General features: G+C 40.5%; 1 protein-coding gene across 10 annotated transcripts in view; it reads left to right on the top strand.

Moving 5' to 3' along the window:
- The window catches only part of LOC124259212 (inositol 1,4,5-trisphosphate receptor type 3-like), a 177,526-nt gene that overhangs the window by 113,988 nt on the left and 46,903 nt on the right, over window positions 1-16,635 (top strand). For all 10 annotated transcript variants that reach the window (XM_046693310.1, XM_046693317.1, XM_046693315.1 and 7 more), the window contains 5 exons: window positions 11,630-11,703; window positions 11,907-12,034; window positions 13,473-13,559; window positions 14,077-14,154; window positions 14,608-14,688. In XM_046693310.1, coding sequence (XP_046549266.1) covers window positions 11,630-11,703; window positions 11,907-12,034; window positions 13,473-13,559; window positions 14,077-14,154; window positions 14,608-14,688 — 448 coding nt within the window. The remainder of the gene's footprint in view (window positions 1-11,629; window positions 11,704-11,906; window positions 12,035-13,472; window positions 13,560-14,076; window positions 14,155-14,607; window positions 14,689-16,635) is intronic.

Genomic DNA, 16,635 nt, shown 5'->3' with positions numbered 1-16,635 from the left:
ATATTCGTCTTACTTAAAGCAGTTTGGAATCCTTGTAATCAGCCATGTTATCGTATATTTACATTGTGTAATATCAGTGGAAAATGCTATCAGGCATCATTCGGTGCAGCATGAAGTTACCACCGACGTTGGCGTCAGCGTATTGAAAGGTGTGTTTGCAGATGATAGCAAAACCTGCGCTTGTTATCACATCCGGGTACTGACGTGTGCACGTGCTGCACCATCTGTCGTCCGCCATCTTTATATCGCTCCTCCCCATATTTATTGGAGTCATTGGTGGCCCAGCAGTGATGGTTTGAGAACTAGCTTCAGCAATCATCAACGGTTTGTCTGCACCAAGCCAGTGTTTGTCATTTGTATTGCTGACTGGCATGGAGGGATGTGAAATACCTTCAAAATGTCTTTAAACTCGCTCGCTCACTCCAGTGTCTTCGTTTGTTTCCCATTACCCAAGGTTTGGGCTCTGGTTGTCTCGTAGTTCGACTCCACGTACTATGCCTGAAGCTGACGCTCCCCTGTAATAACTATTCAAGTGTAACCGATCAGTTCCAACCTTTGCCGCTTCTTCCAAGACTTGGCTATTGCAATGTAGTTGATACAATGCCTGAATGTGTGGCAGCGGTGCCTTACCACTCTCAGACTTCCTGTAGACTTCTTTAGACTTTCTATTATTGACACTGTTCACTTGGAACCGACTGGTAACGGAAATGTTACCTTGGCTTTCAAGGAAGGTTTTCATAAGTCTCGCAGTTCCTGAGAATACGTGTAGTATTTCTTAAATCCCCTCAGGAAGAACGCAATGGCAAAACTCTGCAGTGAAACGTTACCTTGTTTGTAAGGAAGGGTTGTATAAAGCCTTGCAATTCCTCAGTACACATAGCACGATATCGTAATTCTCGTGGGGCACAAAGCAGTTTGGCTATTCTTTGTTATACCCAGATGTGTGAAGGGTTCTACCCATGTTCCTCTGTGATATGTGAAGTATGTCCCATACATGCGATGCAGACTATACATTCGATGTGTGATATGTGAAAGAATGTATGTCTTAACCTTAGTCCACTGTAGGATATATAGCATGTATTCAGGGGTTTGATACAGGGTTCATATGCGATATCCGACTGGGCTCCAGAAAGAAATACATCAAATGTATGTCGGGTATAAGCAAAAACAATGGTTATTTTTATAAAAATCATATTACAAGTAAACTGAAACATCTTGACAAAACAAGTATATTTAGGAGCATAAATGTCACCTTTTCAATGATACCTGTTCATATTTCGGGGAGGATAGGACGGACTGTCTGAATACAATTCCCTAGATACATTGTTGGACTTTGGGGAATTCCTCTGGATATTTCTTATCATCAAAAACCGAAACCGCAGCCAAACTGAGACAAATCTATTGGAAACGCAGATATGTCTGGTGCTCTTAGCAATGGGCGTGGGGCAGTGATGATACCAAGTAATCTTTTATGTGAAACAGGCATCACTCTCCGATCTGGGATCGTGCATCTCTCCTGTGTATATTCCTGACTTATCAGGGGCGTTGGGTTACGGGGAGAAGCTGCGCTGAAACCTGTTTGCGTAATTTAGTTAAAATAATCAAATTTACAGGGAAGCAAATAGATGGTTGATGCACAGTCCGGAATGCCAAATATTTCGTATCTTACCATTAACTAAATTCCTTAATTTATCTCAAGCTTCCATTCACATAATTCTCAGGAACCATTCCTATATCGACAACTTCTATAACTAACAGGTAATCATTGCAAAATAACATGGCATTTCAGATAATTCGGGACTGAATGTAGGCATATACAGAAACGATATGCAATAGAGATGGGGTGGTGGTGTGGTTAATGCGCTGGCTCCTTATCACTAAAAGTCCCGGGTTCGATCCTAAATGGCTATACAGTTGTCGTTGTGAATAGGCTTAGTACTTCGTACCATCTGAGGAATCAAACTCGGGCATCCTTGGCTAACCTTTGTTAATGTTCAAACTGAGTGAAACCGTATGCCCTTTTTTGCAACATTCCAGGAACAGGGCAGAAAATAACCTTATATCAATTTGTGCCAATTAGGGGCTCAGGCAAGGTTCTGTTCGTAAGTAGCAAACGCCTAAACCACTAGACTTCTCCAGTACCCGAGTAGGTGGGGTGAGGTGAAATTGGGTTTTACGTCGTGCTTGAGAATATTTCGCTCATATGACGACGTGCATGCGTGTGTATGTGCGGCTGCTTGTACTAGCCCAGACTGAAGCTGGTTTTATAGTGCTAGCCCACTGAGATACCATGCCGCAGTGAAGCATCAGTACCCGAGTAGATGCGGCGGGGTAGCCAAGTGGTCAAAGCGTTCGCTCGTCACGCCGAAGACCCGGGTCCGATTCCCCACATGGGTACAATGTGAGAAGCCCATTTCCGGTGTCCAAAGTCGTGCTATTGCTGGAATATGCTGAAAGCGGCGTAAAACCATACTCGCGCTACCAGTACCCGAGCTAATTCAGGGACCATCCAGACACTCATGCAGTGGAGCTGAGACCTATAAAACCGTGGTGAAGAGATTACGCTTTTTGCTGACTCTATATTAGTCACGGAAATATTTCCTGGAGGGCATAAAATAATGTGCTACACCCACGTATATAATTTGTCAAATCTCACGCTTGAATGTGGGTCATGATTCATTGCTATCGCTGGAGATTAAGCTGCAGCCTTTAACAAAGGCGTGTTACTGCACTATAGCGACAGAAAAAAGAAATGAGTAATAAATTATTATTAAAGCGAAATGTGAATGAACACTCTCCACACATCCTGGTTGCATGATATTTTTTTTCAAATTCTGTTAATATATTAATGTAGGGCACCTTGTTTTAGTTTATAACGGTTTGCTGTTTTCTATACAGCTATTTGGTATTTCAAAGCGGTAGCCTCAACTCAAGTTGTTGATTTTCGTAACGTATATGTGATATTTACATTTGAACATGAACTAAACCCATGAACTTTACCTAAACCTTAAACTGATACGGGACGGTGTCCTTGACCGAACTACGTGGCCCGTCAACAACATCGCCGCGTCAAATCGGACAACAGGATCACAACCTGTCCCCCTTCTCACGACACCACCCACATCCTCACATTCCACCCTACTCCCTCCGTCCCTCGTGGAGGAATTGGAGACTTCACGCCCGGTAACGAATACATTTAGCCCATTGTAGAAAACTGAAAAAACACACGATACATATAACCTACCCAGCGTAACCAACCCCTGGGTGAAGCAACGGGTGAAAAAGACAATACAAGTCTCGTCTTCCATGTTTGTGGAATAGATTTACTCCATTGTACATCATGATCATTTTCAAACAATCGCCCTATCCTGATACCCATTTCACCCCTACGACTCTACCCGGGCGAGGTGTCATCCAGTGTAATAGTCTCCCGGTATGGCGTACGTGTGCTCGATGTATAGGTATTAACGCTTTAACCGTAAAGAAACAGTCAGGCATGGTCGATTTTTTCTTCGTTTCATGTTGTCCTTAAAAGCGTTTCGTTTGTTGTTGTGTACAACCCGCCATGTTGATGCAAACCTGCCGCACGCAGTCTGTTTGTTCAGCTTCTGTGAAGTATTTCCACATACTCAATTGCGAACTTACAATTCACTACAGTTCAAACGTTTCACAATCCATTTATAAATACAATAATAAGAATACGTCGTACCTTTGCTTACATTGCACATTGGATAATTCAAGCATAGTTATACACTTATTGATACGGTGCTTGATGTGAAGACTCTAACGTGTAACGATAGACATGTGTGACCTTGGTAACAAGCCACGCGGCCAGTGGGTGGTCTTCGGCTTTTGAGTGGCGTAATGATTAGATTTTCAAAGATGTCTATGTTATTGGTAATTCAATACTCCACCGATAATAATATCTCTCGATGTCCAAATATCCAGAAGGTGAGCTTCTTATGCAGACAGGTTCCTTGGGATTTCGCGGTGCTGGTTTCAACGTTGTTAGACTTGATCTTTTTCTTGGAGCAGTACATTCGTTTAGGTTATGAATGATACATTGTCTCAGTCAATTGTCAACGTTCCCATGTTATATCTACCCTGAGGTTCATGCTATCGACCTGGGACATTTTAATGTACAAGGCTCGTTAACCTCGACTCGAAGAAATACCAGGAATACTAAAACATTGGTTTCAAAACGTCGGTTCAAACACAAATACAAAAATACTCGGAAGAAAACAACTTGAAGAAAAATTCAATAAGAAGATTCAAGATGGCCCCCACTTTAATCAAAATGGCCGTCAACGGTACTTTCACATTCGCCCACTGTCGTTGATAAGTGTAGCTAATAACACTTTGGAACTGTTCCACGTGTGCATATGTTCGAGTCTACAGCTGATGCCTTTTTGTCAGTACCTTCTTCAGTTCTTTGAAACGTTTTCCTGTTCATTCCATTAGTCCTTCAAGATGAAACCTTCGTCCATCATGTGAACATCCTGTCGTCCAATCTGTGCCTCCTTCGCGTTTCACTCTCCACCTCATTATTGGTTTTTCTTTCCACTTAACATTCTCGAGGTGATAATCCCTCGAGAATACAAAATGTTTAAATGTTCCAAGTTGAAGTAAGTTATGTTAACATGCTCCTGTAAATAGTTTCAACTTCAAATGGTTGTAATTATCGCCAAATTCTTTCTCAATATCAGGTTTCAGGTCCATCTCGACAGAAAGCATAAATCTGAACGTCAGAAAACAATCTCAGTGTCAACAAACAAAATGAGAACGAAAGTGACTATGAAATCGTTTACCTAATGAGGAAATCTCTGCTGAAAATACTTGTCACAGACGTGTGTAGGAATCCCTATTAAAAATGAGATGAGGTGTTTGCGAGTATCCTGCCCATCGTAAAAATATGGTGTGTGGCCCTGTGAAAATCAGTTGAAGTGAAAGGAGAATACTAGACAATTGCAATAATTTGCTGGGTGATAGATAAAGTCATCAGAAACATGTACCCTAATTTTTTATTAAAAAATATGGTTATTAATGTTTTAATCGCGAAAACAGTTTCTGTTATCTGTGCTTCGGCCATTATGCTTATTCATTATGCAACGTTGGTCGTGAGCAAACCTTGGATGGGTGACAGCTTGACTCCTGGGGGTTTCTAGGACTTCAGTCCTGCCCCACAACGAAGTACACGTGACACGTGGTTTCACCTTAGGCAAGTGAGTTTGTTCATGTATTGCCTCTGTTCACCCAACAGTGAATGGGTACCGGGTGGAATAATTCATATGTTAACCTTCTTGCGCCTTGCAGGCAGCTTGGGTTACCCGGGATAATAATGCGTTAGCGCTTTGAGCTTGCACAAGTGCGTGGACACAGGCGCTATATAAATGGCCATTATCAAAATATTCAAAGGCAAGTCAACTGTTCAACGGAAAACAAAACAAGGCACATATTGCCAAATTTTGTATCAATTTGTCCTTTCGTGGCACCGTTGCGCTAAAAATTGTTAAGTATAGTTTGTGGTTATAAACCGTCGAAACGACTGCCCATTCAGATTCCACTGAACTTAAAAAGCAATATGGTAGTGAAAACTGCGTGAATGGGTCTCTGGTGACGCCAGGTAGCAGAACGAAATTTGATGTTTTATCGTCCGTTGAAACGTTTGCAGTTGGCAATACCAAGTTCAGCACACGTGTGCATCAGCTCTAAATCGCTCAAGAGGCATATAAAATCTGATAAGAATGATTTAAATTAAGTTACTTTCCCGACTCGAGCACTCTGTCGAATCATTATACCGCATACAGGGCGTTTAGGTGCTATGTGGAGAAAATATCACTAGGTTAGTGAGATCGAAGTTCACTGCAAGTATTCGCAGTATGTCAGATGGTAGAGACAACTGAAACGACATGTTTGTGTTGGAATGTACAGGGAATACTACGAGCGATGCCCAGACAGTCTGTGACAAGCAGATACCGTTATACATTGCCTCATAGCGAGTGCACTTGTCATAGGTTGAAGGTTCTACCGTGATGGGCGTAGGTTGATGGGCAGTTTTAATCCCGTTATGACCTATTTGCAGTGTGGGCACATACCAGTCTTGACGTTGTGAGCTTCAAGAACAGATTTAGAAGTCGAATTGTTGGATGGTTCGGCTAGATATAGATTCCGGGATGGCGATCCCCTTTTAGAGCAGGGTATCAGAATTTATCACACTTTAATCGAAATAAGCTTATGAGAATGTCGAACCCCCTTAAGAAAAGATTCAAATGTCAGATATTTGTGTAGGCAGGGTAAACAGAATGTCGACCCCTTTAAGAACTTATTCAGACGTCAGATTGTAACAGACTTTAGTTGCCTCTAACGACAAACATTGGTGTCTGGAGACCATCTTCCCAGAATCCCCCTGGGTAGTAAATATATGTAGGAATCTCACAAACGGATTATTCAACACTTTCCCAATCTGTACTGCGAATTTAAATTTAGAAAATTTATTCCCTTTTGTTCGTGGTAACCAATAACAATAAAACACTATTCCACAAATCAGATATGAAGCTAATATCTCAGAATAAAAGGTCGTAAATCCAGGGGAGATTCATAGTAATGTACACTATTTCCCCCGGGCGTGTGTGCTTGTGACATCCAGATAACCTGATCCAGATGGGTGTTTGCCAAATTCTACGTTATGTTGACATGGCCTGCCTTTATAAGGAGAATTAATTAGATACCAAAGGCATGGTTGGTAATTCATGGCAAAGGGCAAGCCCTTGCTGTTTGACTTGCTTTACTGTTATGATTACATGATTCTTTTTTACGTTGCTGCACATGGAAATACATTTTCTAGAAACTGCAGCACCGCTGTTAATGCCACTTGAGGGTGTTGTCAGGGCTGAATGGGAGAGGAGGTAATACTCATATACAATGTTTAATGTATTCAGGAGTAAATATAACATGGCGGGTTCCCCTTTGATTCTATACACTATATTCAACACTTTCAATATTAACAGATAACGTGTTGGTGTGAATTGCCGCATCTAAGTATATAACATCTTCGTGGGGTAAATAAATAAATATTGATTTTTGAGCACGAAAGACCAACATTCCAGACCACGATTATTAAAATTGCGATACCCTGCTATGAACTGGGGAACAAACGCTATCCGTGTTAAGAAGTCAACACGGTTTCATTACAAAAGTCATGTAGTCAAAAGCGATCAAGAGGACAACCAAACAATTAGGTTATCGTACTGTTAATATACTCATGGAAACGAATAAGGGAACACATGAAAGTGTTCCTTTATTTCCAGAATTTCACCCACAGTGAAATACAAACCGTGTGAAGAAACCTGGAAAAGAATAAAGGTACACTTCTACTTTCATGTGTTCCATCATTCGTTCCCATGAGTATATATATTTAATGCATATATATATACATGTACATTAAAACAGTAATAATACCCGCAGCTCCTTGCTCAATGGTCGCCTTTGAATTTTTTTTCAAACACGGAAAAGGTTTCGATAACCTTTGTGAATGAGTCTAGCCTGGCATGCTGAGCTACGTTCCAGGCTTGGTCAGTGTTTGAAAAGCGGTCATTACACCACGTGAAGACTGTGACATGTTTGACTTGCCAAATGTCATGTTGTCCTACATCACGTGACTGGCATGATTAAGGCCAATGTACAACGGTTAAGACTTACTGAAGACGTGAAATTACAAGCATTTCCTGCAGGGGTGTATGTTGTGTTCCTATTCCAAATACAAGGCATTATCAACTCAAGCTATGTACAAAACATAGGATCATGAAAAATTGGCAAATATAAATACAATAAATAAATTACTATTAAATTAAATATTTTTCATTATGTTTATATAATATATTGTTTTAACTGCTTTACAGACTGAAACTTTAAATGTATTCATTCATAATGATTGATCAGGATGAAGTCAGATGGCTTGCTGCTATATATTATAGTTAACGGATGCAGTAGTCTTGTATAATCACAGCAATGACAGACGAGGACGTCCAGAAGACGTCCACTAAGGTATTCATGACATAACCTTAACGTCAGTTTAACATTTCATGTTCGAGTGCCATCCCCAAGTACACAACATGTTCACAGAGACACTATGCAAACAATAGGTAATGTTAAGGTCAATTACGTTGCCTTGATTCTGTGATGTCCCAACTTCATGTAAACTAGGGGTCACAGCGTCGCCCTGTCTCATCCCGTCACGTACACGTTTGCTGGGTCAACGTCGTCCGATGACCGTTAAATACGCTGACCCCTGAGTTCCCTCCTCACCGAGATGTTAGACTAGCCATTACCCGTGATGAAGCTGGTTAGCATAATGAACTGGGTAGGCCAACTTCGTGTAATTGCATACCGTGGTAGCTTCCATCAACATTCCAACAGCCGCAGTGTCTGAGTAGGTGGGTCGTAGGCTTGGGGACGTCATGCTGCAATGTCGCAAAGCAAAGGAGTTGCAGTCGTGTTTTGATGAGGTGATATTGTTAATACCTGGACATAGTTTGCATAGTGTGCAGTGCTCGCCACTGAGATACATATGCATGGAAACACTACATTAGTATAACGTGTGCTGGTACAATTTAATCTCAGTTGTAGTTGTTTGTTCTAACTTAATAGTGCTTGACAAGTGTACATTTGCTTGAAAATCGCATCAGTGCAAATTCTGCCAGAGAAATTGTTTATTGAATTAAGTTAACCGTGTTTGGTTCATGGATAAAGCACTTGTTCAACTTGGAGCGTGATGTTATATCGTTAGCAATTTTGCTTTTGTAACAGGCTCATTTCATCACAAGTGTGTATTTTTTTAAACCAAGAGTAAATGAAATATATAAACTTATGGAAACGAATAAGGGAACACATGAAAGTACAAGTGTTGCTTTATATATTTCCAGAATTTCACCCACAGTGCAATACATACCTTGTGAAGAAACCTGGAAAAGAATAAAGGAACACTTGTACTTTCATGTGTTCCCTTATTCGTTTCCATGAGTATAAACATGAACTCCTTGAAGACGCGAAAGTATTTCAAATATACTACCCATCAGAAGTTTAGACTCCCTTAAAGCACTTACTATATGTTATGTGTATATAGATATATGTGGTTACATCGAACATGAATTAGTCCACTATTTTTGGGGAACCAGCTGCAAACCTTATGCTGATGAAGTGCACGAGGACCATGCATCATATTGCTGAAAAACATGTGCAAATATCGTGCATGTGAACTACGTTTTGGTGTAAAGTTTTGTTAAGAATTCACCAACTCTCACTGTGTTTCATCATTTATTGACCTCATAACATTAATCTTTTTAACGTTACGAATTTGTTTTACAATGCATCAGTTCATGTGTAAACAGTAACTTTAAACAGTATGGAATATTTAGCAAAATCTAGATTAGAACAGCCACTGAAGTGAGTCTAAATTTTTGATGGGTAGTATATAAAGAGGATGATTGTGTACATCATATATACGTTGTTGTCCGACGTAAATATGCGACGCCCATTCTTGATGTCCTTGATCATTACAAAGCTATACCAGATGTTAACTAACCGCATCATCATTGAGACGGTTGGAACACTTAACTTTAAAACATAACCTTCTCCTCGGGGAAACCTGCACATGATCAGTCACGACAGAACACCAAAATATGACATTTAAACCATCGCGTTACTTTTGACATTTCCCTTTAAATTACAAACTAAATCCATGCAAAAGGTTTAAAGTGTTTACTCAGAAAACAAGCAGAAAGTGTTTTTAACATCAGCACACAAGTCATTTATCCAAGGCTTTATGTAATACCCATTCAGTCTGGCAGCTGGTGTGGCAATAATTAACTAACGTCTTCAAAACAGTTCACGTTGACAAAGGTACTGCTCTCCGGTGCTTCATTCGGAAACCAGACAGCTCAATGAAAGCCACCCCTGAAGATCCGGGTTAGAATTGGTCTTCAGAAACCCACGCTTGTTAGAGGCGGCTAACGGGTTCGGGTGTTCAAGCTCGCTGACTTGGTTGACACATATTCATGATGATGTTCAAGCTGTTGATCACTGGATTGCCATGTCCAGACACGATTATTTACAGACTGCCGCCATACAGCTGGAATATTGCGGTAATCAAAAAACAGTTCAAGCGCATACAGAAACCATTCGCTTTCCATTCCAATCAACCTGACACACATGGTTTAACTAAAATTCTATAAACAATCAAAAGACAAACCAAAACGCTTAATCCATTGCAAAAAAAGCTGGTTTATAAAAGAGATGGTTGTAATGTTAAGATTTAGCCTCAGTTTAATATATCTGTATGGAAATGTTAACAGTTAACTGCTAATTTGTTTTACAACTCCATTCACATGTCCCACTTTGTTCGACGCCTCGTTCATATGTCCGTCAGATGCTCCAGCATCAGCCGAAATACCACGTTGCACATAGTTTACCGTTATATAACAGGTGCGCGAGAGATCACGCTCATATAGAACACATCGACACGATGCCTGTACTATCTTCAGGACTGCTCAGACATGCCTGTGTTTTTAATACTAAAATACGGGGTAACATTTATCAGAAATATATGTACCCCCAAGGTGTTTGTCGATCTTTCAGCCAGAATGTCTACTATCATATATAAATATTGACACCCATGACATAACATCTTGGGAAATGAGTGAGTTTTAATATCGGCGTGTCAGCTACACCCTCGGCTTTTACCATTTCAAATATACACAGTACATTCAAGCATGTAAATTACTATTATGACACTTGCATTAATTACGGGAGACCCATTCGCAAAATCCATTTATGCTTAGAGACGATGAACGTGCAATTCTTTCCAACATAGGTTAAATGATCAACCCAGCAAGGGTTCTTTGTCATGTTGCCCTTTAGGTTTCTATGTCAAGGCTTGACACCTTGTTAAATAACGGGATAGACTTCGTCCTTAGCAACCCGTGATTGTCGCGTACTGAAATAGTCCGGGTTGTCAGGTACTATAACTGCTTGTGTGTTAGGGTGACCCGATGACGTGACATTGTGCCCAGATTGTATGACTCGTGCCCATGCTTTCAACCACTGGTTTCACTCTGTTCCATGTTGATATTGGTAAAAATGGCGTTGACAAACATTCACATAATGTTTGAAATGGACTTCATCATCCAAAACTGTGTTCTACTGGAGATATTGCTTGTGCAAGATCAAACGATATCTTCTCGGGGATATCGTTTTGACAGAATTTTGTACAATGCCCTGACATCAATTACATGACTGCAGTGTTGTGTCAAAACTTGATGACGTCACAATGCTATGACATCGCCGCTCTGCAAGTCTGATGGCAGTACCGTGTTCAGGGGTGTACATTTGTCATTGAAAACTAGTGAAGGGTGGTTTTTTATGATAAACAGAATCTCACCCTCGTGTCTTCTCATATCTTCTCATATCAATTATATCAACGCTCGTAGATAAAAGAAAACATGTCCTCGGCCTGCTTTGGATAAATGTAACTTTATCAATTCGTGTTGAAATAAATCATATGAGTAGACACTTGGCTGAGATTTTTATGTATCCTAAATTGGCACAGTATTGTATTGTTGGTTTTGTCTTGCAGCTCCACCAACAATGGCCTCTGTGTGTACTCCAACCAGGATCGCAACAGACCCGTCAACATTCCAAACCCTCAAGGTCAGTATCCCTCTCACCCTCGTTTACCCAGCCACAACTTGTATGTCATACCACCACTAAAACGAATATATTCATAAAATACGCGCAAGTCTCAGGCAAGTCTAGATTTGTTTCGGTCTGAAAATTAAATTAATGTCTGGGATCCTTTATATAAAGGCAATGTCAAAATTATGTATTGACCCTATTTGAATGTTTTATTTCAGCTGTGGTGTTCCAAATGTTCATCCAGAACAGGTACAAACTCAACAAGAAATACCGGAAATGGCTTGCCTTGTCACAGAACCCGGATGCTGCAGACCCAGGGATCAAGATCATGCTCAACCAGGCCAAGGTCAGTTAATGTTATGAAACAGATTATGAATTATATAGTCTTACGCGAAGAAAGCAAGTTTATGTACCCTTTTGACCCTTTCTACTCCCTCCCTGTTGCCCATCGAAAGCGACCCCTCAAACATTCAGGTAAAAATATACACTGAATCCAATTTCAGTGTGTGTCAAATAGCCACAGGCCCGCTAGCCCGTGGCTAGTGAAAATCCAGTCGGGCCAGTAAACCTCCGCAGTTTATGGGGTCATTTTGTAAATATATCACTTGTTAAGTTATAACACACTTTTAAATCATGCAAGATTATGGCCTTATAAAAAAGTTCATCATATTAGCAGCTTAATAATGAAACCCATGTCTACATTCGAATTTCGGGTTAGTGAATTATTCTCTGGGCTAGTAACTTTCAGGCATAGCTAGCCCGACTGGCTAGCAAAGTTTGGATACCATTTCGCACACTGAATCCAATACAGTTATGAATAACAACTTGTTATTTAAAGTGCATTCCTTGTCGTATTTAAAAAAATCAACCCCACTTCATATAGGCATTTCCCATTCTATAGAAATGCACAGGTGTAACGGTTTCTCGGGTAGTCAAATATGGACTGACAAACATTTCATGACAATATTTCGTTTTGTAATATTCGGAATCAATAACAGCAACATAATCAGTGGAATGTCTTCAATAAAATAAATATAACACAAGTGAGTGCAGTATGCAATCCAATCTTGACTGCAGTTGAAATGTGCATCCAACATGCTTGTTTCCTTAATATGCATGCACCCTATAAATATAGGATGTTATACATCATTCTCATCCTCCAAGGACATGTTGTCTCTACAACCTGTATCCGAGATGTAAGCATTCGGGTTTCTCCTGCCAAGAAATATTTTTTATCAAAGATATAGCACTTACCTTACCCAACCACATGTGGGGCTTTACCTGCCGACTTATGTCAATTGGCCCCATCCCTTCTTTCCATGTTTGTCTTTTGCTTATGATATCAAATAGTGTATATTTTTACTTGTTGTCTTTTACTCGAGTAGTATATCTTGTGTCAACATTTGAAATTCCGTGGTTATCTACGTGCAGTTTTCAAACATTCCCAGCAGCTCCGAATTCATATCTAAATCTTTAGTTTCAATGTGCATATAGTCGCACAAGGCGTGGCAGTTTCCTGCTTGGTATATCGACTGTCACAATCCAAAAGATGAATGTGCTTGTTATCCCCTATAAAAATGAGTTATCTCCCCTTTGATGCACAAGGAAGTTTACGTGTTATGCCCCTCTGTGCCACGATGACCATTGTGCTGCTGTTCACCGTAGTGTCGCAGGGATACTACCATCTGCAGCATATAACAAATCCGAACAAATTATGCACAATTAACCATCACATGCATGTGGGCTCATATTGACAAGTTATCTCCCCCTTGTCCTATGTACAGATGGCGGCGGAAGCGGAGAACAAAGACAATGAGGCGGAACAGAAGCGACAGCATGGGAAGAGGGTGCGATATGGCGAGATTGTACAGGTCAGTTACTCGCTATATGTATCACAAAACACAAAAATTATGTATATATCTCCCGTTTCTTTGGTGACCCACAATACAGTTACGTTTTCTTTTGGTTGTCATTGTAAATAGAAAACAAATCCAGCAAATGTTTTTCAAGAAACTGTAACTACAAAGCTAGAGCCTTGACACCTGGTGTTCATTAAAGAAGGATATGCTCTTCCAGGAAGGGCGGTGCGGTAGCGTAGTGGTTAAAGCGTTCACTCGTCACGCCGAAGACCCGGGTTCGATTCCCCACATGGGCACAATGTGTGAAGCTCATTGCTGGTGGACCCCGCCGTGATATTGCTGGAATATTCATAACAGCGGCATAAAACCATACTCATTCACTCACTCCACCAGATTAAAGGTAACACCAAACTATGCTGTGATGATGAATGAAACGTCAAGATGTGATTCGACCGATTTGAGAATATCTGTTTGATATAATAAATATTCTTTTTTAAAAATTAATTATGTTTATTTCGGTTTCTTTCAGCTTAAGCACACATTCTCTGGGAAGTTTGTTCACATGAGCACAACGCACACCAGTATGAAGGACAAGAACAACATGAAGGTAATCACTCGCTTCCTGAACTGCCACGCCCATTTCCTCAAATACCATGCCAGGTTTCTTACGCAGATTATCACACGCACAGGTTAAACATTCGTTTAACTATTTCTGTACGTATTTCCAAAAGGTAAGCAAACAAACGAAGTTTCTTCTCTGTTACACAACAAAGACTGTTAATGTGTCTGGAGACCTTTCAATTGAATGATAAACTGTCTTCAGTCCTTTCAGCGGCTAGATTAATTCAACCGAACGGGGATGTGTGCAGTACCAAAAATCTGCACTCATTGATAAAAGCGCTTCACCGTGAAAGGAATCATTGGTAAAAGCGCCTCACCATGAAGGGAATGATTGATAACGTTTCCCACGTGTTTACCCCAGTGTATTTGTTCTCAGGCTATCATCTGCCCATCATATACATCTATTAGTATGATATATACAACGTTCTATCTCTTCCAGGTATCCATGCACGAATTCAATGCAAAGAACGCTCAATTCCGTATACTTCCGCGGTATAAAGTGAAGTCGGAAGGCGAAGTGGTACGTATCCTGTAGAACCAGTCAGTCTTAATAAACAGTGTATAGGTGGAGCCACCCGAGACAGGTCGGCCATTATAGTTGTGAACTCTCGCCTGCATAGGTTTCACATTTGACCCAATAGCTATGAACAAGGTGCTCACAGACAAGGCGTAGTCTAGTTTCAATTCACGGGGGGTACCAGTGATTTCCATTTTAAGTGTTTAAATCACAGTTACGGGTAAATGACTCGAGATTGTATAGTATCGCTATTGGTTCTTTGATCACGGGAAGTTACCGAGGTTTTAATTTAGATTAATATGTAGTGTTGATTTGATGGCGCTAAACGTCCTGTAAAAAGGAAACCCGCAGCATGAGGGTTTCAAACAGAGCCTGAAGTCTTTAGTGACTCTGGGGAATGTCATGCTTCTGTGGAATTTACAGGTGTTTCTAAGATGAAATGGACGTATCAAACTATAAGAAAAGTTGTAGCAAGCGATCCTCAAAGCTGTGGTTTCTGATCTGAAAGCATTATCGACCATTTTCCAGAAAATAACTTCGTTGTCAAGTTCATGGGTCCCAGAAGAAGTGAAGTTGGTTCTTCAATGATGGGGCACTGTCATTATTTAACATTTATTTGGGAACCCAGTTCACATGGATGATACACATATTTATCCGTTACCGTTTACGTTTGGCCTGTTAGATCTAAACCATAGCTTAGTATTGATACGAAGGAATTAGTCTTGAGTTACATATTAGATTTATCAGTCACAAGTACACACGCTATCGCTAGATCCATCAAATATGGTTTACGGAACGTTGCCCACAAGGTACTTTGCCCACAGGATCTCTGCCCACCACACTTTGTACAGGCGAGGAACTTTGCCCACAATATCAATATTTTGCCCACCACTATAATACAACATTATAATATGTATATCTCATTTTATTTAAATACACAGAAACAGCATATAATATAGCACATTGATAGTCAAAAATGAATAGCACTTTAATAGTTTCAGTTCAGTCTAATACATGTAAATAGCATACACATTCTGTGATTTTGCATTTAGGAAGGCATATACAAATGCTATGTAAGTTTTTCCAGCAGAGAAGCTTTGGTGAAGTGCAACTAAAGTGTGATCAATTTTAAACTATAACAGGTATCAAAAGAAATTACTCTTTGATTTGTCCCATGTGAAAATAAATGTCTTTGTGATAGGCAAAATTTATATTGTGGGCAAAGGTCCTCCCCTGTAAAAATTGTGGTGGGCCAAAGTTCCCGAATTCATCAAACATGGCTCTGCCAAACCCTGACCCCAATTTCTGTTCATTCTTATTGTGTCACTCGGCAAACCTGGCCACTGCCCACTTCTTCGTTAAGAGCCAATTTCAAGGCCACTGAGTGTTTGGCCGCTGGGTCAGGTGTCTGACGGGTTTGACCGCCGGGTCAGGTGTCTGACGGGTGGGGCTGCCGGAGCGCTGCAGGAAGCGCCAATGAGAGGTATACTTTCCACCTGACGGGCCTTCCCCATGATCTCCTCATTATGCGCACCAACATAGTTCCCATCACAGTGAGAAACACATGTTCTAGTTTCCAGACGGTCATACATGCAAAACCCAGCTGACTCTCGCAGAGACTACACATATACTCTTGACCTACAGAAATACTCGCAGAATTAAGACGTTTCCTTTCGTGTGTGTCTGATGGAAAATTTATAATAAAAACGACTTGTAGGTACATATTATCAAAATTATGAAGGTGATGTCGCCAAACACAACCGAGTATTCAATCATTCACAGACAATGAACGCTTTCCTTACTTAAGAACAACCATATGTCACGTGTTTCATGAAATCCACGTGCAGCAAATATAAAGAGCGTTCTCCGTTTCACACTTTACATGGAATGCCTATATTTAGCATATATACCGTATCAAAAAACAATTTCCTGAAGATCCATTAATCAGGA

This window comes from Haliotis rubra, unplaced genomic scaffold (assembly GCF_003918875.1).
Source record: "Haliotis rubra isolate DU_JTF1 unplaced genomic scaffold, ASM391887v1 Scf713, whole genome shotgun sequence".
Taxonomy (NCBI): Eukaryota; Metazoa; Mollusca; class Gastropoda; order Lepetellida; family Haliotidae; genus Haliotis; species Haliotis rubra.
The sequence above is the reverse complement of the archived record's forward strand: the minus strand, read 5'-3'. Positions and strand labels throughout refer to the sequence as shown.